The sequence below is a fragment of the Pelodiscus sinensis genome, chromosome 1 (assembly GCF_052426305.1).
Source record: "Pelodiscus sinensis isolate ZL-2025 chromosome 1, ASM5242630v1, whole genome shotgun sequence".
Taxonomy (NCBI): Eukaryota; Metazoa; Chordata; order Testudines; family Trionychidae; genus Pelodiscus; species Pelodiscus sinensis.
The window spans coordinates 289,071,012-289,098,850 of NC_143052.1; the positions used below are offsets into that span (position 1 = coordinate 289,071,012).

Genomic DNA, 27,839 nt, shown 5'->3' on the forward strand with positions numbered 1-27,839 from the left:
ACCCACAGAAAAAATTAGTCAGGGGCTGCATACAAGCAAGAAGCAAAAAAAAAAAAAAAAAAAAAAAAAACCAAACAGCCCCCCAAAAAACCCCACAACAACAAAAAATCCTCATTCCTGACCGAGAAGGAGAAAGATGATCCCCGGATTCCCCTCACACCAGAGCCTAGGTGGCCCAGGCTAATATATTCTGTGTGTTCCAGCCCGAGTGCCAGTGCAGGCCCTGAGCCTCAGGGGCCAGCTCCGGCAAGCCCGGCCCACATCAGGTTCCCCACCCTTGCACCAAATCAACAGTTAATAGGTTTTTGCCTTGATTTTAAAGAGAGCTAGATATGTTTGTCTATTATTGCTCACAAAAAGGCCCTGACTCAGCTGTAGCTAAACTCTCCGGCTACGTCTAGACTGGAATGATTTTCCGGAAATGCTTTTAACGGAAAAGTTTTCCGTTAAAAGCATTTTCGGAACAGAGCGTCTAGATTGGCATGGACGCTTTTCTGCAAAAGCACTTTTTGCAGAAAAGCGTCCGTGCCAATCTAGACGCGCTTTTAAGCAAAAAAGCCCCGATCGCCATTTTCGCGATCGGGGCTTTTTTGCGGAAAACAAATCTGAGCTGTCTACACTGGCCCTTTTGCGCAAAAGTTTTGCCCGAACGGGAGCAGAATAGTATTTCCGCAAGAACACTGGCAATCTTACATGAGATCGTCAGTGCTTTTGCGGAAATTCAAGCGGCCAGTGTAGACAGCTGGCAAGTTTTTCCGGAAAAGTGGCTGATTTTCCAGAAAAACTGGCCAGTCTAGACACAGCCTCCCTGTGCAAGCTCCTGCTGCACCTTGTTTCCGCAGTAAAAGGACACAAGACAGGTGTTACGCTTGATAGCACCGGGCACTCGCTTTGTTTGGAGGAAGCTTTCTCCGTATACTCCTACCCCGATGCAGACTCGCAGGCAGGAGCTGCGGACCGCTCCTCAGTGCCTGTCTGCCCCAGGCATGTGGGGCTTTGCCCCACTCTAGCGTGAGCTGCGCTTTCCTAACAAACAGCGTGTGCAGCGAGCAAAGGGCCCAAAGCCAGCGCTGCGGGGTATTTTCCACGGGGGGTGATGGCCCCGCTCCCTGGCCCAGGCCCAGCGGGGGGCGCAGACGGGAACCCCGCCGCGCAGGCAGAGTGCCAGGGAGGTTCGCTCGCAGCTCCTGCCGGGGGCCCGGCGCTCTGTGGGACTGGCAGGCTGCCGGGCGCGGAGGCAGGGGGCTAAGCCAGCCCCGCCGGTCGCGTCCTTCCCACTTCGCCGCCCCAGCGCGATCCCGGGCAGCGGCAGCCGGGCCCCCTCCCACTCCCGCCTCCTGCCGCGTCTGGCGGGGGCTATAAGGGCCGGGCCGCACACTCTGCAGGCAGAAGGCGGCGAGAGCCCGGAGCCATGAAACCTCCGCAAGCCCAGAGCGCGGCGGGCCCAGGTGAGCGCGGCGGGTCTCGAGCCAGCGCCGCCGTCGGGGCTGCGCCCTTCGCCTCCCGCCCCGGCCCGGGGGTGCAGCGCGGAGGCTGCCAGCCCCGGGGAGCGGCTTTAAACCGGGCGGGCTGCGCCTGGACACTGGGGTGTGGGCAGCGGGAACTGCACTCTGCGCTGCCCGTCGGTGGGGGCCCGGTCTCCCCGGGACGGGGGGGGGGGAGCTGTGGCCGAGGGGGTGACCGGTCTCTCCGGGGAGGCTTCATGGGGGGCTGTGGGGGTGTTTTCCCGGTCTCTGGGGGGCTGTGGCCGGGGGGGGTACTCGGTGTGGCCGGGGGGGGTACTCGGTGTGGCCGGGGGGGGTGCTCGGTCTCCCGGGGAAGGTGCAGGCTGAGGCTGGAGCCCCGCGCTCCGAGGGCTGCTCGGGCGGGGCACTGACGCGGGTCTGTGTCTCGCCAGGCTCCGGTGAGCGCCTCCCGCGGGCTGGGACGGCCCCGGGCGCTGGCGCGCTGCGGGCGGGGGCCGGGGAGCTGGCGGAGGCGCTGGGCGAGTTCGAGGCCGTGCTGCGGGACTTCGCCTCGCCCGCCAGCCAGCGCCGCTTCCCCTACGAGCAGCACCTGGCCCGCATGAAGCGGCGGAGCAGCGCCAGCGTGAGCGACAGCAGCGGCCTGAGCGACTCAGAGAGTGAGACCCCCCCCTCCCCCACCCCGCAGCTCCCCGCAGCCGGGCTCCTCCTGTCCCGCAGCGCGAGCCGCTTCGGGCTGCAGCCCCAGCCTGGCACAGGCACCTCCAGAGCCACCGGCTGCTGAAAGGCGCTTCGGCTTCTAGCCACTCGCAGCTTTGCCCGCCCGTCAGACAGCAGAGCGCCGCTTGGCTTCCCGCTGCGGCACGTGCCCGCTGCAGAGCTGTGACTGAATTAGCGTGGAGTCCTTTTGGCCCTCCTTGTACGAGATAAAAGTCCTTCCGGGCTTCTTTATGAATGAAAATAGTCATTTTCTTTTTTTCCTTCGCAAATATCAGGGGGGATGATGTCCCAGACATTCCCTGTTCATTCTCACCCCTTCACTCATAAAGAGGCAGACAAGGAGAAAACTCATCCCGCCCCCTGTAGTGAGCAAAACACTAACTTCTCTGAATTTGCTACTTTGGGTGCACTGAGCATGCGCTCTGTTAGCAAGGAGGTAGCAAATTGAGAGATTTTTCTACCAAAAAACACAGTTCCTCTGAATTTGCAACCAGCCAGCAAAGGTAGCAATTCCTGAGCAGTTATACCGAATGTCATGTTTGTTTGACAGAAACTGTTACCGTCACAAAAACGGAGCGGTTTCACTTTTTGCCTATACACCCCCCCTTGCCCCTTTTAATGCTGATGACTGCTGCAGCGAATCTTGCTGTACAAAAGTGAAAAAGAAACATCGTGTCACTTGCGGTGGGTGGGTAAGGTCAGAGGCTGGAAAATAAGATGTCATAGAAGAAAAGAGTTCCCAGCTGACTAGTAGACTGGGGGGCACACAGTTTTTAAAAGCCAAAGACAAACCGCAGTCCATTCTAGCAGGAAGACTCCTAATGACTTCATCAGCCTGTCGCTAGCTAAATATTTATGAAAGAAAAAAGTAGTAGTAACAGTATTTTCACAAGAGGCTTATAGAAATACCGGAAACCCCTTCCTCCTCTCCCTTCAGAGACTAGTGCTATTTTCTGTTTTTGGAGGTTGCCCTGTTAAAGCAAGGCAACTGAGCAATAAAGTTTAGCATACAAATCTTGGCATTTGTTAGTGCTAAGATTTGTGTTAATTTTAAAAAAAGTGGTTTTTTTCCTTGTTTTTCCAAGGCAAGTGTACCAAAATTAATAGTGAGTAGAACTGAAAGAGCCTGCTTTCCTATTCAAAAGCCAGGGAATCCATGTTTAAGTTTTTATAAGTAAGTTGAAGAAAGAAATACAACCAAAATCTATATTTTTGGTTGCTAACCCTTCCCCATCCAAATTCCATAGAATTTGTATTGTATAAACTTTCTTTCAGATTCCTAATGATTACTAATAATGAAATCATTTTTCACTAAAATGATAAATTATAACCAGATATTTAATGACTATATTAACAACAAAGGGGAATGAAGCGGAGTGCCCGGGTAGTCTATCCTGGGTCTGGCACTACTCAATATTGTCATTCGCAGATAACGGAGTGGAGAGTATGCTTATAAAATTTGTGATGACACCAAGCTGAGGGGTTGCAAGCACTTCAGAGGATAGGATTAGAATTCAAAATGATCTTGAAAAGTTGTGGAATTGGTCCAAAATCCATAATATTATACTTAGGTAGAAAACAAATGAGCAATAACAAATGAGCAGCACTGAGCAGAAGGATTTGAGACTTATATGAAGACACAAACTGAATATGAGAAGAATAGGATGAAGTTTAATAAGGACAAATTCCAAGTACTACACTTAGAAAGGAACAATTAGTTTCATACATACAGAATGGGAAGGAGTAGTGCAGAAAGAGCTCTAAGGGTCATACTGGCCCACAAGCTAAATATGAGTCAACAGCATGACTCTGTTGCAAAAAAGGCAAACATGATTCTGGGATGCATTAACAGGAGCATTGTGAGCAACATGCGAGAAGTCATTCTTCCTTTCTACTCTGCGCTGATTAGGCCTCAGTTGGAGTATTGTGTCCAGTTCTGGGCACCACATTTCAAGAAAGATGTGGAGAAAATTTGAGAAGGTCCAGAGAAGAACAACAAGAATGATTAAAGGTCTAGAGAACATGACCTATGAAGGAAGTCTGAAAAAATTGGGCTTGTTTAGTTTGGAAAGGAGAAGACTGAGAGGGGACATGATAGCGGTTTTCAGGTATCTTTAAAGGGTGTAACAAGGAGGAGGGAGAAAAATTGTTCTCCTTGGCCTCTGATGATAGGACAAGAAGCAATGACCTTAAATTGCATAAAGGGAGGTTTAGGTTGGACATTAGGAAAAGTTTCCTAACTGTGTGGGTGGTTGAACAGTAGAATAAATTGCCTAGGGAGGTTATGGAATCTTCATCACTGGAGATATTTAAGAGCAAGTTGGATAGACGTTTATCAGGGATGATCTAGATGGTGCTTGGTCATGCCTTCAGGGCAGAGGACTGGACTTAATGATCTCCCGAGGTCCCCTCCAATTCCAATATTCTAGGAATCAATGTAGTGCAGTTGCAAAACTAGCTAATATTATTCTGGGGTGGAATTAGCAGGAGTGTTGTATGTATGATTTGGGAGCTAATTGTCCTGACTCATTTGGTACTGGTGAGGCCTTTGCTGGAGTACTGTGTCCAATTCTGAGAACTGCACTTCAAGAAAAAAATGAAAGAATTTGAGAGTCCAGAGGCAAGCAACAAAAACGATAAGTTTTAGAAAACTTTGACCTGTGAGGAAAGGTTAAAAAATCTGGACATGTCTTCAGCTACATTAAGGGCTGTTTTAAAGAGGATGATCAATTATTCTCCATGTCCACTGCATATAGGACAAGCAATAATGGGCTTAATATTCAGAAAAACATATTTAGGTTAGAAACAACAAGTAGTCCTGTGATATCTTAGGGTATGTCTAGACTACATGCCTCTGCCAACCGAGGCATGTAAATTAGACATACTGACATAGTCAATGAAGTGGGGATTTAAATATCCCCCACTTCGTTTGAATAAAAATGGCCACCGCGTTGTGCCGGCTCAGCTGTTTGTCGGCACGAAGCGGCAGTCAAGACGGGGTTCTGTTGGCAAGGAAAGCCTTTGCCGACCGATCCTGTAAACCTCGTTGCACGAGGCATAAGGGATTGGTTGGCAAAGGCTTTCCTTGCCAACCGATCCCCGTCTTGACTGACGCTTCGTGCCGACAAACAGCTGAGCTGGCACAACGCGGTGGCCTTTTTTATTCTAATGAAACGGGATATTTAAATCTCTACTTCATTGACTATGTCTAGACCCTTAAAGTCTAAGAAAAAATATATACAGTATGAGCTTTCGTGGGCAGAACGCACTTCATCATATGCACTGGAAATTGAACTGAAAGTGACAGGAACCCAGAATTTATCAACAGAAAAAGAAAGGAAGAGAAAAAGTTACCTGTCAATAGGAGTGTCAGTGCTCATGGGGCTAATTGACTCATTAGCATCAGTACTTCTATTGCCTCATTTGCTTACATTAGGGTTCCTCTTTTAGGAATAAAACATTACAAGTTGGTTCTTCCTCTTGACAAAAGCACTTACTCAGAAAATTGCTATAATTTGGGCCATGAAACATTTGAGGAAGGGGAAAGAAACCAAGCTACATGAATTAAGCCAAGCTAGGTACAAAACCCCTCTTAAATCACATATAATTTTTTTCATTGATTTCTAGTCCATAAAAAAAACCCAGAACTTTCTTCACCATTTTCATATTTATTGCAAGCTTGCAGTCAGGTACTGGAATTTACTTAGAGACCTGTCTATACTGATATGTCCTACCTGGACTTCCCCCACCCCTCCTTGACTTTGATATAGCTCTTCTAAAAATACTCAGCAAAACTTGTTTCTTTTTCTGAACACATCATTGAATGTAGTAAATTACTCTCCAGACCTCCTTATACCATTTTGGTGAAATCAGAGATGAATGGCAGTTTTTAATAAAGAGGGTCTTTCATACCAGAGCAAGGCTCAAATGTCAGATGTAAACATAAATCCAGTGGCACTCCCCTTGTCTCTCATAACTCCTGTTACTACGTGTGCTAGTTACCAACGCTATTTCTATTCAGACACAGGCTTCATCTCTCAGCCCAGCTTCTTTTCCAACTTGATCTTTTAATGTAGTAATGACCTCACTATTCCCATGGCAACACTTGTGTTAAAAGTAGTTGCAGGATCAAAGTGAAGCTGGGCTGTGTGGGGACAATTCTTAAAATACAAATCTGCAACAGCAAAAGAAATGCTGGCAGTTTTTTTTCCCCCTCTGAAAACTGCTTTTGCTGAATAGTGTAATTCTTATAAACTTTCTTCATCTTCATAAATGTCAGATGATTACAGTAGAAATATATTAACAATATAGTATCCATTTTCAAGTACACGGAGGGACCAATTCCACAGCCATTATTCTGTATATAAGAGCTACAGGATCACATTTTTATGGCACAATCCAACAAATGCTTGCTATGGTCATTGTACCATAAATAAAGTGAAGATTGTATCACTATTTTTAGTAAAAGTCAGGCTGTGGGCAATGAACAAAATTTCATGGAAGCTTGTAACCTATCTGTGGATTTTTTCCCTAAAAATAATGGGGGAGGCACCTGTGGTGGCTGATAGTTGCAGGGCTGGCAGTTCATAACTCAGGGTCCCCGCTGATCACTGAGAGCTGTGAGGGCCCTGCTGCCCACAATGGCTGACAGCTCCAGCCCCAGAACATGGGGCTGAAGCGGAAAATATTACAAATGCCTCTGAAGAAAGTCATAGAATCAATGACCTCTGATAATCTTAACTATGAACCACAGTTGTCCTACACCAAGATGTAAGCAAAAGGCCTAGTGATCAAGGGCACCATTTTGGGAGGGTAGGGGAGCCAACAGCTATGTGCTCCAGGATGCGGCTTGCTTTTCATCAGGGACTGAGAGGAAAGTGCTTGTATTCCATGCATGCCTCTCACGCTTGGCTGGTGAAGAGAGCTCCTCAAGCACTTTCTCCTCACTCCCTGATAGTCTGGGGAGCAGGATGAAAAGCAAGCCACATCCTGGAGTGCATGGCTGCTGCCCTGCCTACTCTCCTGAAATGGCGCCCTTTTTATGCACTTCAGTTTTGGGGTGTCCAACTTGAGACACCTTGGGCTGATTGTAAAAGGTGATGAGCAACGACAGCTCTGACAGGTGTTAGTGGGCACTGTGGGTACTCAGCATTTCCAAGCTGGGCATCGCAGAACTGAGGTGCTCAAAATCAGCAGCACTTCTGAAAATTTTGGAAATCTAGTTGTAAGTGTTTGCAGGCTCAGGCTCAAAAGTGGAAAGACATATAATGTAGTTCCTGCAAATTTTGTATTATGGATCAACTTTTACATTCAATGTAACTGAAATCTCCTTCTCCGAAAGCCACTCTTGTGTAGTAGGGTGTAAAAATCCATTCCTCTTTCTAGAGCTTCTGCCAGCAGGGTAAGCCACTTTCCTTTTGCTTGCATTGCCCCCAAAATATCTTGCTACACAGAAAGCACAGTCCTTTACACATGGCTTCTGTCTGAAAAGTCCTTCTCTAAGGTAATGGACACCAGAGGGGCTAACTAAATCTTGTATCATATGGGAGGCTTCTTGAAAACTTTAGAATGAGAGTCCAAAGATATTTCCCTGTCTGGAAAATTCTCCCATTTTGTGTTTTGTCATTTTACTTTAGATTGTATGGTCTTTGGGGCATGGCTTGCCTCTAACTGTGAATACGTACAACACCTAGAACAAGGGTAGACAAAAGGGCCTCCTCAGATTCAGCCCGCAGAAGCCCTGCCGCTTTCCTGCCCCCAGGCCAATTATTGGAGTGGGGAGATGTGCACAAAGTTTCCTCTGCGTGGCTCCTGTCAGGATGGGAGGAGGCTTCACATGCTCCCTTGGCTCCAAGCCCTTATTGGCCTGGGGTGGGAGGAGCACACACAGTTTCCTCTGCCCTACCCCCGTGCCCTACCAGGAGCATACGGCACTTAGAATTGCTGCGTGCTCCTGGCAGGGTGGGAGGAGGCTTCATGTGCTCCCCCCACTCCCAAGCCCTGACTGGCCTAGGGGTGGGGGAGCATGGGAAGTCTCTTTCCCCCACCAGGGACATGGGTGCTTAGTGGGAAGGGGGGCAAAGGGGCTCCCCCACCCCCAAACCAATCATAGCTTGGGGGAGGGGGGGAAGCCTGAAGAATCCTAGCCCTGACCCTTCCTTTTGAGGCCCTGCCCCTTCCCATGCAGCCCAGGGCCACTTCAAAAATTTAGCAAAAAATTAGTGCCCACCCCGACCTAGAACAGTGGGCTCTATACCCTAAATAGTATAAAGAATTATGCCATTCACAAATGTTAATCAAGATCTTAGGTGAGATCCGCAAAGGAAATTAGGCATGTAAAGCCCCACTTCTAGGAACTAAGGCAGTAACAATTCCTAAGGCATGTAAGTTTCAGCCTCTGATCATCTGCACTATAGTCTCATGCAGGCATCTGGACCTATGTCTCACCTCTAAGCCCCGGTGAGATCCTCCTACTCTGGAGAGGGAATGCCTGTCTTCTCAGGGGGGCCTGATTCAAACAAGGTGGCCAGGGGTTGGGAGAAGAGGCAGTGACCTCTCTTGCAAATATAACCTTTAGCTCAGTGCTTAGCGCTTGTGCAGGAGGCCTGCAGTCAAGTCAGTTTTCTGCCTGAGGAGAAGGGAGGTGAACAGGGATTCCTCATCTCTCAGGTGAGTGCCAAGACCATTGAGTGATTTCTACATGGTCTCTACTTCAGTTAATAATTAAAGTAAAATGGCTTCAACACGATGAACTGACATCCATGTCTGAATATCCCATAGCCCACTTGGTAGGGCACTCACCTAGGAAGAGCTCTGCTCAGATCCCATCTTATTGGGCAGGGGGATAAATTGAACCAGAGTCTCTCTCATTCCAGATGAGTACACTAATCACCTGGATACATTTTAAGGGGGCTGTTGCTACCTTCTCCTTGGTTGTCTTAGGCGGAGGTAGGCAGGTGCCGAAATTATTCTCACAAGAAATGGCTTAGGGTCCTAAACGTCTTGAGTCCAGGAGAAGGGTTCTTGGATGTGGATCAGAAGCAGAGTCAGGTACCTCACAACAAACACCCCGCTTTTTGGCACCTCCCACTGGCTAGGTTAGGAAGTGCCTGGCCTGGCAGGTCACTTTTTTGTGTGGATCCTATTAATCTCTTTCCCATTCATTGCGTAGAGAGCTTTGCGGAGCACATAGTTTTCATAATTTTCTGGGCATCGCAACACTGGATCTTGACGTTAGTGCGTGGCTTGAAATACACCTAACAATTCAATTGGATCCATGCTGACACAACTGATGGCTTAGTGCCAAATCAGTATGGCTGCCAACACCCTGCCTCCCACTTGCTTCAGTCTCCTTTACACTGTGGCTACGTCTACACTGGCCCCTTTTCCGAAAGGGGCATGCTAATTTCACAGGTTGTAATAGGGAAATCCGCGGGGGATTTAAATATCCCCCACGGCATTTAAATAAAAATGTCCTTTGAAGTAGGAATAAGAGATCCTCCGGAAAAGGGCTTTTTTCCGGAGGATCGGGGCCAGTGTAGACGCTCTTTTCCGGCTTTTCTAAAAGCCGGAAAAAAGCGGCTGACATTTTTATTTAAATGCCACGGGGGATATTTAAATCCCCCGCGGATTTCCCTATTACGACCTGTGAAATTAGCATGCCCCTTTCGGAAAAGGGGCCAGTGTAGACGTAGCCTGTTGCTTTCTCTCCCCAACTGTCACTCGCTTTCACTGGGCTTGAGCAGGAGGTTGATGAGAGGGAGGGGAGGGCTCTGAATGGTAGTGCTGGCTCTTGGATGGGGTTTCAGTGCAGGATGAGACTCCAGGCTAAAGCCAAGGGATTCAGAGTATGGGAGGAGGTGTCGGGTCTCAGTAGTGCTTATCACAGCTTCCAGGAAGCAGCTTTCTGGTCCCTGTGGCTCCTAGGAAGATTGATGGGGACTATATGGGAAACAAGTGGAATGAGAAATCATGATATACATTAAAATTTACAGCTGATGGTATTCCTGGTATCTTCTAGGCAGAGAATTAAGGGAGATTTGAAGCTCTTCCTACCTTCAAGCCCAGGTTGTGCAAGCTGTCTCGGGGTCTGTCTCCTACTATTTCGGTTTCTTCCAAGACTTATTAACATTCATTTTTAACTCCAGCATTAGAACTATTAAATACCTGATGATTTAAAAAAAATAAGGACTTCTAGGACTTGTATAATAATAATAAATATGATTTTAAGAGGCTTTAACATAAACCTTTAACATTTCTACTGAAAACTTCAAGGATAGGATTTTAAAAAATGTTCAGTGTTGGTAAAAAGGTCCTTTTGATTTCAATGGGAGCAAAGCTAGGCCATCACTAAGCACTGTGGGGAAATCTCATCCTAAGTTGGCTTTTTGAGAATATAACAATGTATAAATATTTTCTAAAAATATTCAAAGTAAACAGGATAGTTGAAGATATCATTGCTTATTTTTAAAAGGGAAGATCTGAAGATTTCCTCTTTCAGCTAATTACTGCCCAGTAAGTTTCCATTGTTTATTTATAATACTCTATATTTACCAAGGCTTGCAGTGGTTTTATGCTGTGAGGTTTCACTGTTCTGGAACAGCAAAGGCCAGTGAGAACCTTGAATTATTTCACCAAAGTACAGTCCACCCATCTTGACTCCAAACCTTTCATTTTGCAGCTATTTGTTCATCCCGTTCTAAGTATATCAACTGAACAGACTATGGCAGGTTCAGATGGCAGATTTATAAGTGGCAAAAGCTTTTACGAGGTTACTTCTTAAGATAGTCACTCAGGGATCATAATTTAACAAACGCTAGTTTGACAGAGGAATAAAACTAAAAAGCAACAACAATAATAATAATAATAATAATTAATAAACAGGCCTGCAGATGGGAGGGTGGGATCTGATAATTCATAGGGGCCCAGACTCCTGGCTGTTGCTACTGTGGCAATGATAGCAGCTTGAGCTTCCGTTCCCTTAAATCGTCACCCAGAGGATTGAGGGGAGGAGTGTGCCATGCTCTGGTAGTGAAGACAAGAGCATGGAGCCAGCCCAGCCCCTCCCTCCCCCCGCTTTGCCCAGGGGCCTGTGGAGGCTCTCGGCACCCCTGATAATAATAAAGTGATATGACTGATGTCACAGCTAAGAGTGTGTGGGATGGGGAGGGGCAGCAGTGTGACAATTTTGGATTCAGCCTCTAGCTAGAGCATGTCAGGATGTGTTGGTATGGTGTTGCTCTTGCAATGGTGGTGGTGATGAGGATTCGAAGACTTACATTCTTTTCTGGAATGTCTCTTTGGAACAATACACAAAATGGAGCTTTGAAGCCGGCTCTCCCCAGCACCTCCTCTTCTCTCCCCCGTCCCCGCTTCCTCTTTCTGATAGAGGCAGCAAGGAGGTTGGGAAGCGACTAGTGTGTTGACTATCCGATAAGCTTTTGCTTATTGGATAGATGACTAGTCGCTTACATCCGTAAGAACCCCTGCAGTGATTGTGTCAGGGCCCCTCTCTCTTATATCCAGTCGAGAGGAGCTCTAGCAAGGAGGGTAGTATGTGTAGACTGTCTTTTCCCTCAAAACAAGGGAGATGCTGACAGGAGAAGGAAGCCAAGCTGTTTGAACTCCCGTGAAAGAGTGTTAGGATGTGTAGGTCCTGGGTGGAGCAGACTGAAGAAGATCTGTAGCTTTGGCAGCTGCATTAGAGCTAAGTATGAACTGTTGAATTCCATAAGAATGGCTATATGAGTCAAACCAATAGTCTACATAGCCGAGTATCCTGTCTTCCAGCAGTGTTGGATGCCAGATACTTTGGAGGGATGAATAGAACATGGCAAATACTTAGTGATCCATCCCCTATCATTCAGTCTTAGCCTCTAGCTGCCAGAGGCTTAGGGATATCCAGAGGACTGTATTGCATCTGAGAGCATCTGGGCTGATAGCCACTGATGACCCTATTCTTTATGAATTTATCTAATTCTTTATTGGATCCAGTTACATGTACTATATGGTCTTCATAACATCCCCTGGCAACAAATTCCACAGGTTGTTTCTGTTGTATGATGCAGTATTTCCTTCAGCTTGTTTTAAACTGCTGGGGTATGGCTACACTACCACCCTAGTTCAAACTAGGGTGGTTAATGTGTCATACGAACTTGCAAATGAAGCCCGGGATTTGAATTTCCCGGGCTTCATTTGTACGTTGCCGGGCGCCACCATTTTTAAATGTCCGCTAGTTCGGACTCCGTGCCCTCGGCTACACGCGGCACGAACAAGGTAGTTCGGACTAGGCTTCCTATTCTGAACTACCGTTAGTCCTCGTGGAACGAGGTGTACCGGTAGTTCGGAATAGGAAGCCTAGTCCGAACTACCTAGTTCGTGCCACGTGTAGCCGCGGGCATGGAGTCCGAACTAGCGGACATTTAAAAATGGCAGCGCCCGGTAACATGCAAATGAAGCCCGGGAAATTCAAATCCCGGGCTTCATTTGCAAGTTCGTATGACTACATTAACCACCCTAGTTTGAACTAGGGTGGTAGTGTAGACATACCGCTGGCTATTAATTTCTTCAAGTAACCCTTGGTTCTTGTGTTATGTGAAGGGGTAAATAACACCGTCACTCACTTTCTTCATGAGGTTCATGCTTTCCTGTCATCCTCCCTTAGCTGCCTCTTTTCAAGCTGACCAGTCTATTTAACTCTCTCCTCAAATTGAAACTGTTCTATATTCTTTTTTTCCCTCTGTACCAGTGTACACCAAGGATAGTCACCCCATGTCTTTATTTACACCCCAACACAACCTCACTTGGCGAGTACAAGAGTCCAACCCGCGTTGAGTCCTTCCTGTTTTAGTCCTTTTCTCCCAATTACACTTTGGGGACCGGTCTGGCCCAAACGTGCCTGGGACTACTAGCGCTGCCTTGGGCAGCCGGGAGAGGGGGGTCCGGGCTTGCTCTCACTCACGGACCCCAGCTCAGGGCCCTAATGATGCGGACCTGCTTTGCTCTGGTCCAGCTGGCGGGGCTTCCCGCCGTAACATGCCAGGCCGCGGGCTCCAATGAATGCTCTGCCCTGGGATGCTTCCTTTCCCCTTACTTAGTTCACAGTCTTCTTGGCACTCAGCCATTTGCCCACCACTGTCGGTCCTCCATTTCCCTTTTTGGATCCCCCGCCGGTGGGTTTGGCGTCCTGCCTTTCCTCCAACGGCTGTCTCATTTCTCTCTCACCAAGCCCTGCCTCCTTCCTTTATGTCTCGCTCTCCTCTGCCCCTTTCTGTTCTCCCCCTGGGTCTCGCCCAGAGTGGCTCTTGGGCAGCCCAGGAGTGTGCTGCAGCTGCGCCTACTCCCCCTCACTGTCCCTCCCCCTCTCCCCCCGAATGGACTCCAGTGGCTTTTAAAACCGTGGTGCCATGACGTCCTGTCACGTCCAGGCACCTTCCCTTCCAGCTGTTTCGCGGCCTGCGTGCACACCGTGCATGCTCCCTCCGTGCTCTGCCATGCCCCGTACACGGCTGGTGCCAGGGGGTTTAAAGTGTGGGGCCGCTGCGCCCTGTCACACCCCCCTTTTCAATATATCTTTTGAGATGGGGTGACCAGAACCGAATGCATTCAAGGTGTGGTTATGCCTTTTTCCAGATCATTTATGAATATATTGAAGAACATTGGTTCCAGTACAGATCTTTGAGGGAACCTGCTACTTACCTTTCTCTACTGTGAAAACTGATGATTTATTCCTACCTTGTGTTTCTTATCTTTTAACCAGTCACTTAACAGCTGTACAAGGAAAGATATTGGAGCTAATAATTAAGAAATTAATTTGTAATCACCTGGAAGATAGGGCAATAAGTAATAGTCATCATGGATTTGTAAAGAACAAATCATGTCAAACCAGTCTGATAGCTTTCTTTGACAGGATAAAAAGCCTTGTGGATGAAGGGGAAATGGTAGATGTGGTATATCTAGACTTTAGTAAGGCATTTGATACAGTCTTGTATGGCCTTCTGATTAATCAACTAGGAAGTACAACCTAGATGAATCTACTATAAGATGGGTGTATAACTGGTGAAATAACCATTCTCAGAGAGTAGTTATCAATAGTTCGTAGTCATGTTGGAAGGACATCTCGAGTGGGGTTCTGCAGGCATCAGTTTTGGGACCAGTTCTGTTAAATATCTTCATCCACAATTTAGATAATGTCAGAGAGAGTACACTTACGAAGTTTGAAGGCAATAGCAAGCTGGTAGGGGTTGCAAGTGCTTTAGAGGATAAGATAATTCAAAATTATCTGAACACACTGGAGAAATGGTCTTAGGTAAACAGGGTGAAATTCAACAAAGACAGATGCAAAGTACAGGCAGTCCCCGGGTTGCGTACAAGATAGGGACTATAGGTTTGTTCTTAAGTTGAATTTGTACGTAAGTCGGAACTGGCTCCAGATTCAGCCGCTGCTGCTGAAACTGACCAGGGGCTGACTACAGGAAGCCCGAGGCAGAGTTGCTCGGCCCCTAGCTTCCTGGAATCAGCCACTGATCAGTTTCAACAGCGGCTGAATCTGGAGCCTGGGACAGAACAGCTGGGGCGCTGCCAGGTAGGTCCCCCCAGGACCAACCCGGCAGCACCCCAGCTGCTCTACCCCAGGCGTCCACAACAAAAGCCTGGTTTGCTGGGGGGGGGGGGGCGCACTAGCTGCGCCCCCCCCCCCCCCAGCAGACCAGGGAGACCCGGAGCAAAGCCGCGGGGGCGGCGGTGTCCCGCGCCTCTGCAGCTTTGCTCCGGGTCTCCCTGGTCTGCTGGCGGGGGGGTCCCCAGCAGACCAGGGATACCCGGAGCAAAGCTGCAGAGGCGGCGGGGTCCCGCGCCTCTGCGGCTTTGCTACGGAGCAAAGCCTTGGAGGCGCGGGACACCGCCGCCTCTGCGGCTTTGCTCCGGGTATCCCTGGTCTGCTCGGGGTGTCCCTGGTCTGCTGGGGACCCCCCCAACAGACCAGGGACACCCGGAGCAGCTTTTCTCGCCCCGGAGGACACGGTGGCGGGACCACTGCGTGTCTGGGTGGTCCTGCCGCCCGCGAGTTCCAGGGCAAGAAAAGCCCCGTTCGTAAGTGCGTAACTCGGGGACTGCCTGTACTCAATTTAGGAAGTACTCAGTTCAGAGGGAGAGAAGTGGACATTTGTTTACTGGTGTCAGAGCCACAGAAATCAGAGGGGTAGCCGTGTTAGTCTGAATCTACATAAACAATGAGAAGTCCTGTGGCACCTTGTAGACTAACAAATTTATTGGAGCATGAGCTTTCGTGGGCAAAGACCCACTTTGTAAGATGCATGATAAGCATCTGCTCCACAAAAGCTCATGCTCCAATAAATTTATTAGAGCCACAGAGCTGCTGGCCAGAGTGGTCATCTAGGCACTGTGGGATAGCCTCTGGAGACTAAAAGCTATGTAAATAGGAGGAACATGTCTTCACAGGCACTTCACCACAGAAGTATGCCCAGTAAGAACTGTATGTCTCTTGTGAAAGTGGTTTTCTGTTTGTAGTGAAACTCCTGAGTTTCACCTCAAGAAGTCACTGATAAGTATAGATGGTCCCATGGCTTTTGTACAGAAGAAGGAACTTTTTGCACTTTAAATGACAAGTGGAGACATGCCCCAAAATCATCTGTAGGCATTCCACTTAAGCAAAATTGCCATCCACACTGAATAGCAGCCATTCTCCTAAAGCATAATGAGGTTTAAATTAATCTCCTAGGAGATGTCCTAATTAAATGGATTACATTACTGAATTCAAATTAAAGTGTTAGTTTTCATAGAAATGTCTTTTTCAGGTTGTTGGCTCCTAATGTGGGAACTGGCAACTTTTGGTATCTTCAACACAGTAACAACTCTTCTGTTCACTGAAGCTGTGACCAATACATTTCAAGAATAGGATATCATGGGACCATTGTAATAAAAAGAGGCACAGGTCCCTTAACTTGAGAGAAGTGTTGAGGTTGTTGGAAAAAACCTGAAAGCTTTGCCCCACATCCTAAGCCAAAGACCATTTATAATGGCATTAGGCTGAATGTCTTTTGGAAAGCAATAGGAGACTCTCAACAAATAATATAAAATAGGAGTGCAAAGTATCATCCACGGAGGAGTTATCATGGGTGGACATCTGAGAACCCTTTGGATAATTTTTAATATGGTTCTTTTATAAAAACACAAGATCTAAAAAAAGCAATGGGAGCAATATCAAGAATTATAGGCAAAGGAGATAAAATGTTTATAGATGACTTTTGAGGAAAGGTAAAATAGATTAGTCAGAAAAAGGAAAACATTTCAGAGGTAGGAACAACTGAAGTTTCGCTTCTCTGTGGCACTGAGATTGCGTGATGTATCGGAAGCAACTAGTCCCAATAGTGGCCGATTGTGGATGTGCATCTCTGCTTTCAATGTGATTTTGCCTAGTGACTTAGATTACTACACATTGTACTTATTCAGCATTGATATTAACTGCTGTGTTATGTTCTAAGCCTGCTTTTGTGGGGTTATGTCTGCTTAACAGGTTTGCTATGAATTTTTAAATGGTATTTTTAAAACAGTTCAGTTGGACACATTTTGCCTGGCTATTGTGACTCAGACAAGGCATATGAAGACTTCGGTGGGACAAGGGGCAGGGCTGTAAACTAACTACTGAATTTGATCGAATTACACAAGGGATACATTTGGCACAAATGTTTGACATTTCTTTCTCAGACCCTTATTTTGGATTGTGTCTGAGATTAAGTGCGTTCTAACATTTAGACATTGAAATGATAGATGATCTAATGGTCCCTTATGGCCTTAAAAATCTATGAATCTCAGTTCTACAGGCTTTCCGGCACTTTGCCTGATGCTTCTTCCAGAAATTTTATCTCAGGGTACAGATGTTTACCATATGTGTAGCTTGACTTCTGTATTTTGGGAAGTGGCTCCAACTAGGCCAACAGATCAGTGGGTAGGGAATCATATAACACTAGAACTGGAAGGCACCTTGAGAGGTCATCGAGTCCAGTCCCCTGCCCTCATGGCAGGACCCAGTACCATCTAGACCAGTGTTTCTGAAAGTGTTTCCGCGGTACACTTTCAGAAACACTTTAACTGGGCACAGTTTGTTTATGTACTTCATTTCGTCCTTTGTAGCCAAGGGGAGCCGCAGGAAGCACAACAGGTAATCAAGTGATCCATCAACCATTCCCAGCTTCTGAGAAACAGAGGCTAGGGACATGATCCCTGCCCATCCTGGCTAGGAGGCATTAATGGACCCTATCCTCCATGAATTTCGGTGCCTCTTTTTTGGAAACCTGTTAAAAGACCTGGTCTTCACAACATCCTCTGGCAAGAAGTTCCACAGGGTGACTGTGTGTTATGTGAAGAAATACTTTGTTTTAAACCTTCTACCTATTAGTTTCATTTGGTGATAGTTAATTCTTATGTTATGGGACCAAGTAAATAACTTTTACTTTTTCCACAGCAGTCATGATCTTATAGACCTCTATCATATTCCCCTTAAGTCTTTTATTTAACAAGCTGAAAAATCCCAGTTTTATTAATCTCCCTTCATATGGCATCCATTCCAAATCCCTAGTCATTTTTGTTTCCTTTTTCTGAACTTTTTCAATGCTAAGATTATTTTTTAGATGAGGTGACCACATCTGCATGCAGTATTCAAGACATGGGGGTACCAAGATTTATATGGAAGCAATAAGATATTCTCTGTGTCTTATTCTCTGTCCCTTTTTATATGATTCCTAACATTGTTTACTTTTTTGACTGCTGCTGCACATATGGATAGTTCTCTGAAAATATCCAAATGACTTCAAGATCTTGTGGTAACAGCTAATTTAGTCCCAGTCATTTTATGTGTATAGTCAGGATTATGTTTCCAATATGCATTACTTTACACTAACATTAAAATCCATCTTCCATTTTCTTTCCCAGTCACCTACTTTTATGAAATGCTTTTGAATCCTTTTGAAATGCTTCAGTTTGCTTTGGGCTTAACTATCTTGAGCAGTTTTGCATCATCTGTAAATTTTGCCACCTCACTGTTTATCCCTTTCTCTAGATCACTTATGAAAGGGGGTCAATTGAGACCTGTGAGCGAGGAAGTGTGCAGAGTCTTCTCCCCCCACAAGAGGCACATGGCACCTAGAGGGGGCCCCTTCTGTCTGAGGCCCCGCCCCTTCGTTGGGGGGAGGCCCCAAGCCAGCAGCGACCACTACCTATAATTCGTGAAGTGGCCCCCTTTGCAAAAATTATTGCCCACCCCTGACTTATGAATACATTGAACAGGATTGGTCCCAGTACAGACTCCCAGGGGACACCACTTGTTACCTTTCTCCATTCTGAGAACAGACTATTTATTCCTGCCATTTGTTTCCTATCTTTTAACCAGTTATCAATTTATGAAAGGACCTTCCCTCTAATCCCATGACCGCTTACTTTGCTTAAGAGCCTTTGGTGAGGCACCTTGTCAAATGCTTTCTAGAAATCTAAGTATACTATATCCACTGGATCCCTCTTTGTCCACATACTTGTTGCTATAGACTACTTACTTTTTGCAGTTTACCAAACTTGGAACAGGGTATGTTTACACTTGCTCCCTAGTTCGAGGTAGGGCTGTAAATGTAGCCGACCGAAATTGCTAATGAAGCGGGGATTTAAATGTCCCGTGCTTCATTAGCATAATCTCGCCCGCGACTTATTCCTCTCAACAGCTGATTTGAACCAGGAAGTGCACTCCAGGATGCGGTAGTTCGAATCAAACTCCTTGGCTCAAACTAACGTTACTCCTCAAAAAATGAAGAGTAATGTTAGTTCAAACCAAGGGGTTTGATTCGAACTACCACGTCCCAGAGTGCACTTCCTGGTTCGAATCAGCTGTTGAGAGGAATAAGTCGCGGGCGAGATTATGCTAATGAAGCACGGGACATTTAAATCCCCGCTTCATTAGCAATTTCGGTCGGCTACATTTGCAGCCCTAGCTCGAACTAGGGAGCAAGTGTAGATGAACCCTTAGAGAATACCCTAGCAGCTCTTTCTTAAGCACCTGTTAATCATGCTATTTATAAATTTCAGAGGGGTAGCCGTGTTAGTCTGTTTCAGTAAAAACGAGGAATTCTGTGGCATCTTAAAGACTAACATATTTGGGGGAAGTGGGCTGCAGCCCACAAAAGCTTATGATCAAATAAATTTGTCTGTAAGGTGCCACAGAGCTCCTTATTGTTTCTATTTATGAACAAAACTCTGATTCCCTTACCAAAGGGGTGCAAGCTGAGAGCAGCACATCTGTCTCCTCTGCTGAACTCAATATTGCATTGCACGCTTAGGCTTCCTGCCTGAGGCTTGAAGGGTTGTTGGTTTTTTTTTTAAGGGGGGGGGGACGGAGGGTAGCAACACAACACCCCCCTAACTCCACCTATGATACTTACATTGTTTTATTATGGTTATAAACTTTCCATAACATTAGTTTTAATATCTCATGCTTAGAATTTGCCCTACAGGTGCAGATTCACTCTACAGAAACAGTTTTAGCTTCAGCGATGAAAAACTTAACTCTCCAACAATGTCAGTTCCAATCCCGACTTTACCATCTCCAGCAGTAACTCCTTGTAAAGGTAAGTCTCATAACTTTATTTTGACTATATAAGTTTCTTCTGATCTTTTAGTAGTACAGTCTCATCTCTGTAAAATGTTCATCCACTGAGATGTAAGATGCAAACAATCTCCTGAGTGTTAGTATATCACTACTTCAAACACAAGCGCTACTAGTATCTGTGCTAAAAAATGTGTGCAATAGCCAGTGATGCTCAGGAGGTCCCCCTCCCCCAACTCTATTAGCTGTGGATGTACAGCATTAAAGGAAATGGCTTTTGGCCGATTTAAAATTGTGATGTGTCTTACTAAACCCATTCAAGGGAAGTATTTATTTTCACTAGAGAGTTAACTCATGTTACAACTTGAGTGTTGCCCAAGTCATCCTGTGAACACACAAATGCTTTGAGTGCAGGGATAATTTTAATGTGAATTGGTTGGCCTGTCAGGCTATGTCTACACTGCATTGCTATTTCGAGATTCCAGAGGTACCCTGAAATAGCTATTCCATGTCTTGAGCGCACCCATTATCTCGAAATATAATGAGCTCACTATTCCAATGTCCCTGTAAACCTCATTCCAAGAGGAGTAAGGGACATTTCAGAATAACGATTTATTTTGAAATAAGTGCTGTGTAGACAGCACCAAATTTCCAAATAAGCTATTTTGAAATAAGATCGAAATAAGATACACAATTTACATAGCTTAAATTATGTATCTTATTTCAACCTATGGTGCGGTGTAGCCACACCTTCAGGGTGGATAAGCTACAACTCGACTTATTGCAGCTTGTCAGCTGCTGACACATCACTCTGTGCAGTTGTCCTGTCGCTCTTTGCAATATCACTGCTCTCACTTGAGCTAGGATAATTTGAGGTCTTAACTGGAGTGCACATAACTTGAGTTACCTTACATCTTAGCTGAAGAGTGATGTTTGCACTGCAGCTGGGAGCAAGCTTCCCAGCAGGAATAAGCAAACCTGTGTTAGCTCTGCTCATGCCAGTACACTAAAAATAGCAGTATGGCCAGCTGGTGGGTTGGTCTGGCCAACTGAGTACATGTCGAGGGGGCTGGGAGGGTCTGTACTCAAGTGGCTAACCTCAGCCATACCCCTATTTTAAGGCTCAGAGTAAGTGGAGCTAACAGGTGTCTGCCCATGCTGGGAAGCACAATCCCAATGGCAGAGTAGATGTACACTAAGTCAATTAAAGGAACAGACATACATTCATGCCGCACAGAGCTTTCACATATACTAGCACCTCAGTGTTATGAACACCAGAGTTATAAACTGACTGGTCAACCACACTCCTCATTCAGAAGTATGCAATTAGGCAGAGACAAAAGAAAAGCAAATGTGGTATAGCACAGTACTGTATTCAGTGTAAACTACTAATAAATAAAGGGGACATTTAAAAAAGATTTGACATGGTAAAGAAAGTTTCTATGCTTATTTTATTTAAATTAAGATGGTTAAAAGCAGCATTTTTCTCTTCTGCAAAATAAAGTTTCAAAGCCATATTAGTCGATGTTCAGTCGTAAACTTGAAAGAACAACCATAACGTTTTGCTTAGAGTTACAAATACCTCGGGAATGGAGATTATTCCTAACTCTGAAGTTCTACTGTACAAGCTCAAGAATTGTGCCCACCTTCATTTTATCTGGATCTCCTTTCACATTCTGAGGTGTAATCCTGATTAGTGAGGGGTTGTCATCACCTGCCCTGCAACCTTGGATGCCTCAATGCTTGCTGTTGTATCTCCCAACTAGGTTGCTCACAAACAGCCTGCCAGCATGCATGTCACACCTTGAGTGTTTGTGTTTAGCTACAGCCCTGGTTCAATAGTTCTGATCCAAGGAGCCTGTCAACAACTCACTAGTCACACTTTGGCACCTAACAAATCTTCGTTATTATTCACATCCCAACACACTCCCAGGCCTGAATTTTCCCAACATCTATGGTGTGTACTATCCAACCCTTTCCTGGACAGTTTAGATGTTAAAGTCTGTTGTCCCTGTAAAGGATCAATGTTCAACTGTTTACTGCTTTAACTGGAGTTATCAAAAAGTTCAGTTTGAACAACACTCGGTTAGTTTAAATAAAAAATAAAACAAGCTCATTTAATTACAAAGAGGTTTTAAGTGAGCAGAAATATGATATTAAATGTCAGAAAGGATTACAAGAGAAATAAGAGAGAAAACACTTTCTAGCAGCTAAAATTTAAGGTAGACCTGGCTTAAGGTAAAATCCTTATCGCAGGTTCCCACCAACATGGTTAGCGATTTCTCAGGTCAGGATCTCCCCCTTCTGCCAGTCAAAGGGAAGGTTCCTTTGTGTTTTAAGTGAAAGAGGGTCTTGGACTTTTTTTGTAGTCCAGTCACCCTTTGAAATGCTCCTTGTTGAAATGTTTGAGAATTAATCATAGATAAAGTTTGTTACAGCTGTGAAGAAGCAGGTAAGGAGCCTCGGTGGAAGAAGTGCCATGCTGTTTGCTAAATGCCAGTTGATCTATTCCTGCCTCCCTTTGTTACCAAAGAATGATCACTTGATAGGTGATTGCCCATCAACTTTGGTGACACCTGGCTAGAGGTGTCAGTGTATCCTTTGTATTTGAGAGAGAAGTTTACTCACTTTCCTGACTTGTCTGGTAGACACATCATAATCATAATTTCAGTTTATGTTCCTAACTCTTACTACACGTTTCACACATACATTACACAAGAATATAAATAATGTGGTAAGATTTTTAAATGGTACCTCACATGGCATATTTTGCACAAAGATTATTACAAAAGTGTAATATGTGAACTAGAGCTGTCAATTGACCTGCATTAACGCCTGCAATTAATGCAGGACAGTATTAACGCGTTTATTTTTTTAACGCGTTAATCACAGGCATTAATGCTACACTGCCCCTTTGAAATGCTACTCTGGCACTTCAAAGGGGCAGCGCAAGTGGAGCCAAGGAGTCCCCAGCTGGAGTCCCCAGCTGCGAATGCTGACATGCCGTATTTCTACATTCTTTATGTAAGCTAAGGTAAAGTTGTGCAATTGAGCACTCATTTCAGGGAATGTGGAATGATTTACCTAGGAAAAAGAAAAAGCTACATATGTTCAGTTTGCTTAAGCCATCTAAGGGGAAGTAGAGAATAACCTTAGAAATATCAAAAGATTGTAAATATCAAAGGGGAATTAATTATTTAACTTGGCACTAGAATGTAATAATGAGTAATGGGATTCCAATTAAACTGGCAGCAGAGATTTATGAAAGATTTAGACTATCAGGAAGCTGTTCCTGGGAGCAAAAATTATTTGAGAGTAGAATCCCTAGAAGGAAGTGATAGAAGCCATGCAGTATTAAAACTCTGGACTGGATAAAATATTAGAATAGGTACACAAGGAACAGTTCAGTACTAGCAAGGAGGGGACCAGTGCCAGTAATGGGAAAAAACTTAACTTCTAATTTTGAAGGAAATGAAATGAGTTTTGTTCTAATGTTATCATGTGAATAACTCTAAAAAATAATCAGAGTTTTAGGCTAGATATCAGGACAGTCTTTTTAGTAAAGCATTTGGACATTGCAGTAGGCCTATTAAAGGAAGAGGTCAAAGAACCTTCTCTCAAGATCAAGAGAAGATCAGATTCTACTGGAAATGATGTTGGGAGTTGTCCTTCAAAATTGAAGCTGTTTCTCTTAGAGGTTATTTGCCTCAGACACACAGACTTGTGCTTGTAACCTATATACAGTGGGGACTTTACTCTTATTTTGCAGCAAAGCTTGGAGACACAAAAGAGCTGGAAGACTTTATTGCTGATCTTGACAGGACATTAGCAAGTAAGTAGACTCACCTTGCATGGTACCTTAAAATTATGGAAGTCAAAGTATTTACAATGTAAAATGATAGTGCAGGCCTGGCCTTAGAGCAAGGCAATTGCCTTAGGGCCCCGCACCTTCAGGGTCCCGCACTGCCCAGTGCTCGCCAGCCCCTCGCTGGCCTGGCTGGGAGCTATCCAGCCGTGCGGTGCAGCCAACCACACAGACAAACTTTGCCAGCCCTGCCCCCATACCTCCTCCCATAGGTACAGGGGAGGGGGAAGGTGCTGGGCTCCAGCCCCTGCTCACTTAAAGGAGAGGAGAAGGTGGCCACTAGCCCATCCTACGACTTCTTGCAACAGCCCCTCACCCACACCAGGAGCCTGTCTGTGGAGGGGATGTCCTGGCTAGGCAGAAGAAATTCCCAGTCTGGGATCATCCCTGCCTAGGGGCATGCCCTGGTCAGAGTGAGTGGGAAGAGAAACGCTGCTCCATTGAGAGAAATCTCCCCTCCTCCCCATATCCTGAAACATAATGTAAGGGACAGGAACAGGGGAGAGGGTCTTACACATGGGGTAAACTTACACCAGCTTCCTGAAACATGGAGTTGACATAACCCATCTTTAAAATGGTCTCATGTTGCAGAAAATCGTACAATAACCTCCAAGACGAAAACATTTACCTTCAGTACAAGTCTTTTACTCTGCTAGATGCTGGGAATACTGACCAGATGTTTTAATAAATTCAAGGTCTGTCAAATAAGTGTCAGGTCTCTAATACAAGTTGGGGATCTGAGAAGGTTTATACTAGTAGACTTTGGGGGGCTTCCATTGAAAGTATTACAGTAGTGTATTATGAGGTATAGTGAACAGTAAAGGCATGGCAGATGACACTGAAATACATGCCAGTTCAAATTTGTCTTAAGTCTAGAGGAGTTGTGGAATATATCCAGCAAGGGACTTGTGCTGCCTGGCTGGACTCTCACCCCTCAACTGGGTTTGACTTAAACTAGAGCATCCACCAGCCAGGTCCCACTGTCAGTGTGCTGCTTTGGGCCCTGCAAACTCTTTGATCAGGCCTGCACCAGTGGAGATAAGGTTGGGATGGGAACAGAATTTGTTACATAATTTCCTTTAAATATTAGAGTTCGTTTGTTGTGGAAGAGGACATGTGAACAGATCTGCCTCTGCCCAGGTATTCGTACTTTTAGGTCTCCTTCGTTTGCTCTTTGATAGTGTGAGGATATGCTACATCGATGTTCTCATCTATTTACTCCACTCCCTCCTTTTGTACATGTTCAGGTTAGCAGCCATGCTCAATTTGATTTTGATTAACACTTTCACTTATGATTGTTTTTGTTATGTCCTGAAAATGCTATATGTATTGAAGTCTCTTTGGGTATGTCTACACTACCCTCCTAGTTCGAACTAGGAGGGTAATGTAGGCATACCGCACTTGCAAATGAAGCCCGGGATTTGAATTTCCCGGGCTTCATTTGCATAAACTGGGTGCCACCATTTTTAAATCCCTGCTCGTTCAAACCCCGTGCCGCGCGGCTACACGTGGCACGAACTACCGTTACGTCTCGTGGAATGAGGAGTAACGGTAGTTCGGACTAGGAAGCCTAGTCCGAACTACCTAGTTCGTGCCGCGTGTAGCCGCGCGGCACGGGGTTTGAACAAGCAGGGATTTAAAAATGGCGGCGCCCAGTTTATGCAAATGAAGCCCGGGAAATTCAAATCCCTGGCTTCATTTGCAAGTGCGGTATGCCTACATTACCCCGCTAGTTCGAACTAGCGGGGTAGTGTAGACATACCCTTTGATAGTACGCCAGTTATGCAAGCAAGAGTTCTTCAAACACTTATTTAACAGTGCAAAAAACAGGATTGTGTTTCATAGTTCTGTAAGTCTAAATAGTTGGCAGGAACTGTGACTGCCTGGTATAAATGTAACAATTAGGCTGCTGTTATTATCTTTCCAAAATGTTAATAGAAAGGAAGTCCACACTTTAAATTTAAAAAATGGATCTAGGCTCCATTAAATGTGGACCGTATTTGTGACTACCTTACAATCGGTTATTCAGTTACACTGCTCTTTGGCTTTTCATCGGGCTATGGAAAAACACTTTTTTGAATACTATTTTACATCTATTCCCCTTCTCACAGTTTGCTTGTGCTGTTCATTTGGGTGAGCCCACATACAACAGGACTGGGCCCTAATTAAGCAGTACAAAGGATAAAAGGGTTAGCACAAATTGTGTGGGTTTTTAAAAATCCTTTGTTTCCCCTTCTTTGTATGTTTTAAGCCTTAATTGTTTTGGTTTGAGTTTAATGCAGGACAATTTCATTTATTATCATAAACCTGTGTTATCTCTGGCTTATTTGTGTTTAGCCCTTACTGTCCAATCACTTGTATCTTAACATAAGGGAAACAGAATTAAGTATTTATTCTTATTCACTGGCTTTTCCAAAGGATATCTTCTAGAACTAGTTGCTTCTTTACCACTGAGCTTGAATTTATTAACCTATAGAAGGGCAGAGACAGGAGACTTGGTATTCAAGGAAGACAGAAACCACCACCAGAGAGTCTGATACAACCTTTTCTTTGGGTTTTTGATGCTAGGGCTTTCACAGCTGAGTTGAAGGTGACTGTCTTGGGCTGCCTATTTCATACTGACTGAGAGTGTCCATTTCCTAGTTCAGGGCAAGCTGAAAGGGCAATTGCCACCTGATCCTGCTTTAGTGCATTCTAATTACTCTTTTGCAATGTGGCCACCCCTACTTTCACATGCCAGCTTTATCTTTGACTTCGTAATGCAGTGAAAAAGGCCAACTTCAGCCTTCTAGTACTATTCCATATTTTGAGTCCTATGATATAGTTGGGGTTATGCACCACCTACACTTGTGCAGATGCCCAAGACATGCATTAGAGCAGTGATTTTCTTAAGGTTTATAACTGTGATGTCTTCCTTCCATGTCCAGTAGCAGACTGTTTAAGAAACTGGATAAGTGACATTTTGATGCATCACTAAAGTGTAATTTTGCAAAGTGTAGCAACTGGGATCTCTTTCATATTTACAGGTATGTGAAGTAAAAGGATTCTTGGCAACAACATCCCTGCCTACAGATAATTCCTTAGAAGCTGCAATGAAGACTTAATGATATGGATTACTAAAAGACGCTGCCATGTCTGACAACTGTCAATCTTGCTATTCAACATATTCATCTTCTGAACATAGTCATCCTTTCTAAGCATTTAACTGATGCCAGTTTTGTTACTTTGCAGCAGGCAGGATCACATAATTTAAGTGTGCTGATGCTATATTTCCTAAATATAGCTTAAATTTTAATTTAAAATTGCTTTTATGAAAATTTGTAATTTTATATAGTTGAAAGCTTTAATGCTTTTTTCTATAATATATTTTTGTATACAAATAAAATCTGAACTGGAATCTAGCTGTCTAAAATCTCTCTGGGGGTTTAAGAAAATTGAAACTTGGAACATGCATCAGATTTTAAAATGTCTGATAACTTACTTCATGATGAGCAAAATGCAGGCTTTATGCAAAACTTTAGGCCTTTAATCAAGAAAAATGTAAAGCTGGTTAAATGTGATTATTACTTAGCATATGGAATACCTATTATGAGGAATAAAATAAATTGAGGCAAATGCTGCTTTCACACTAAAATAAGTCTGGTATAGCTCTACTGACTTCAATATACCTTAGAGTTTGGGTGCGGAGGGCAATTCAAAGCTTTGGCAGTGTCATTTAAATATTAATATAATTAAAATGTACCACTCTAAATCACACAATGATTCAGGAACTACCAAACTTAACACCTTTAAATATATTGACCTTAGGCCTTGCAGTGTTTAGTGAAGCAATGAAGGAGTTAAGTGGCTAGATGTCACTTTTGAAAATGGGACTAAGTGCATAAAACCTCAAGTCCCATTGACTTAGTAAGAATTAGGCTCTCATGTACTAAGTTACTTTTCAGTGTGAGACCTAGCCATGTAAGTCATTTAGGTAACTGCTTTTGTGGTTGCCCATGCCTGCCACTGACATTTTCAAAGCCACTGTTCAGTGTCACCTAACCCTGCATGCACCTTGCAATTTTCCTTGTTAGCATTTGCAGAGCCCCCTAAGTTATGTTGCTGCACAACAGACAGTGAACCCTTGCTCACATTGAGGCCTCAAGTAGGATTCTCAAAGTGGGTGGGGGAAATTAGGGCTGGCATT

The 27,839-nt window shown here is 44.9% G+C and overlaps 1 protein-coding gene across 3 annotated transcripts; it reads left to right on the forward strand.

Moving 5' to 3' along the window:
* The first annotated feature begins 1,145 nt into the window (after window positions 1–1,145).
* RGCC (regulator of cell cycle) lies at window positions 1,146–27,050 on the forward strand. 3 transcript variants are annotated; one of them, XM_089775458.1, is made up of 6 exons: window positions 1,166–1,448; window positions 1,898–2,122; window positions 19,697–19,810; window positions 23,558–23,620; window positions 24,744–24,793; window positions 26,680–27,050. In XM_089775458.1, the coding sequence occupies exons 1-6, from the start codon at window positions 1,412–1,414 to the stop codon at window positions 26,755–26,757; spliced, it is 567 nt and encodes a 188-aa protein (XP_089631584.1). In that variant the 5' UTR covers window positions 1,166–1,411; the 3' UTR covers window positions 26,758–27,050. The 3 variants fall into 3 exon arrangements, with proteins under 3 accessions (XP_089631586.1, XP_089631584.1, XP_075775065.1); XM_089775460.1 differs by lacking the exon at window positions 1,898–2,122 and having other exon boundaries at window positions 1,146–1,448; XM_075918950.2 differs by lacking the exon at window positions 24,744–24,793 and having other exon boundaries at window positions 1,189–1,448.
* The last annotated feature ends 789 nt before the right edge of the window (window positions 27,051–27,839 follow it).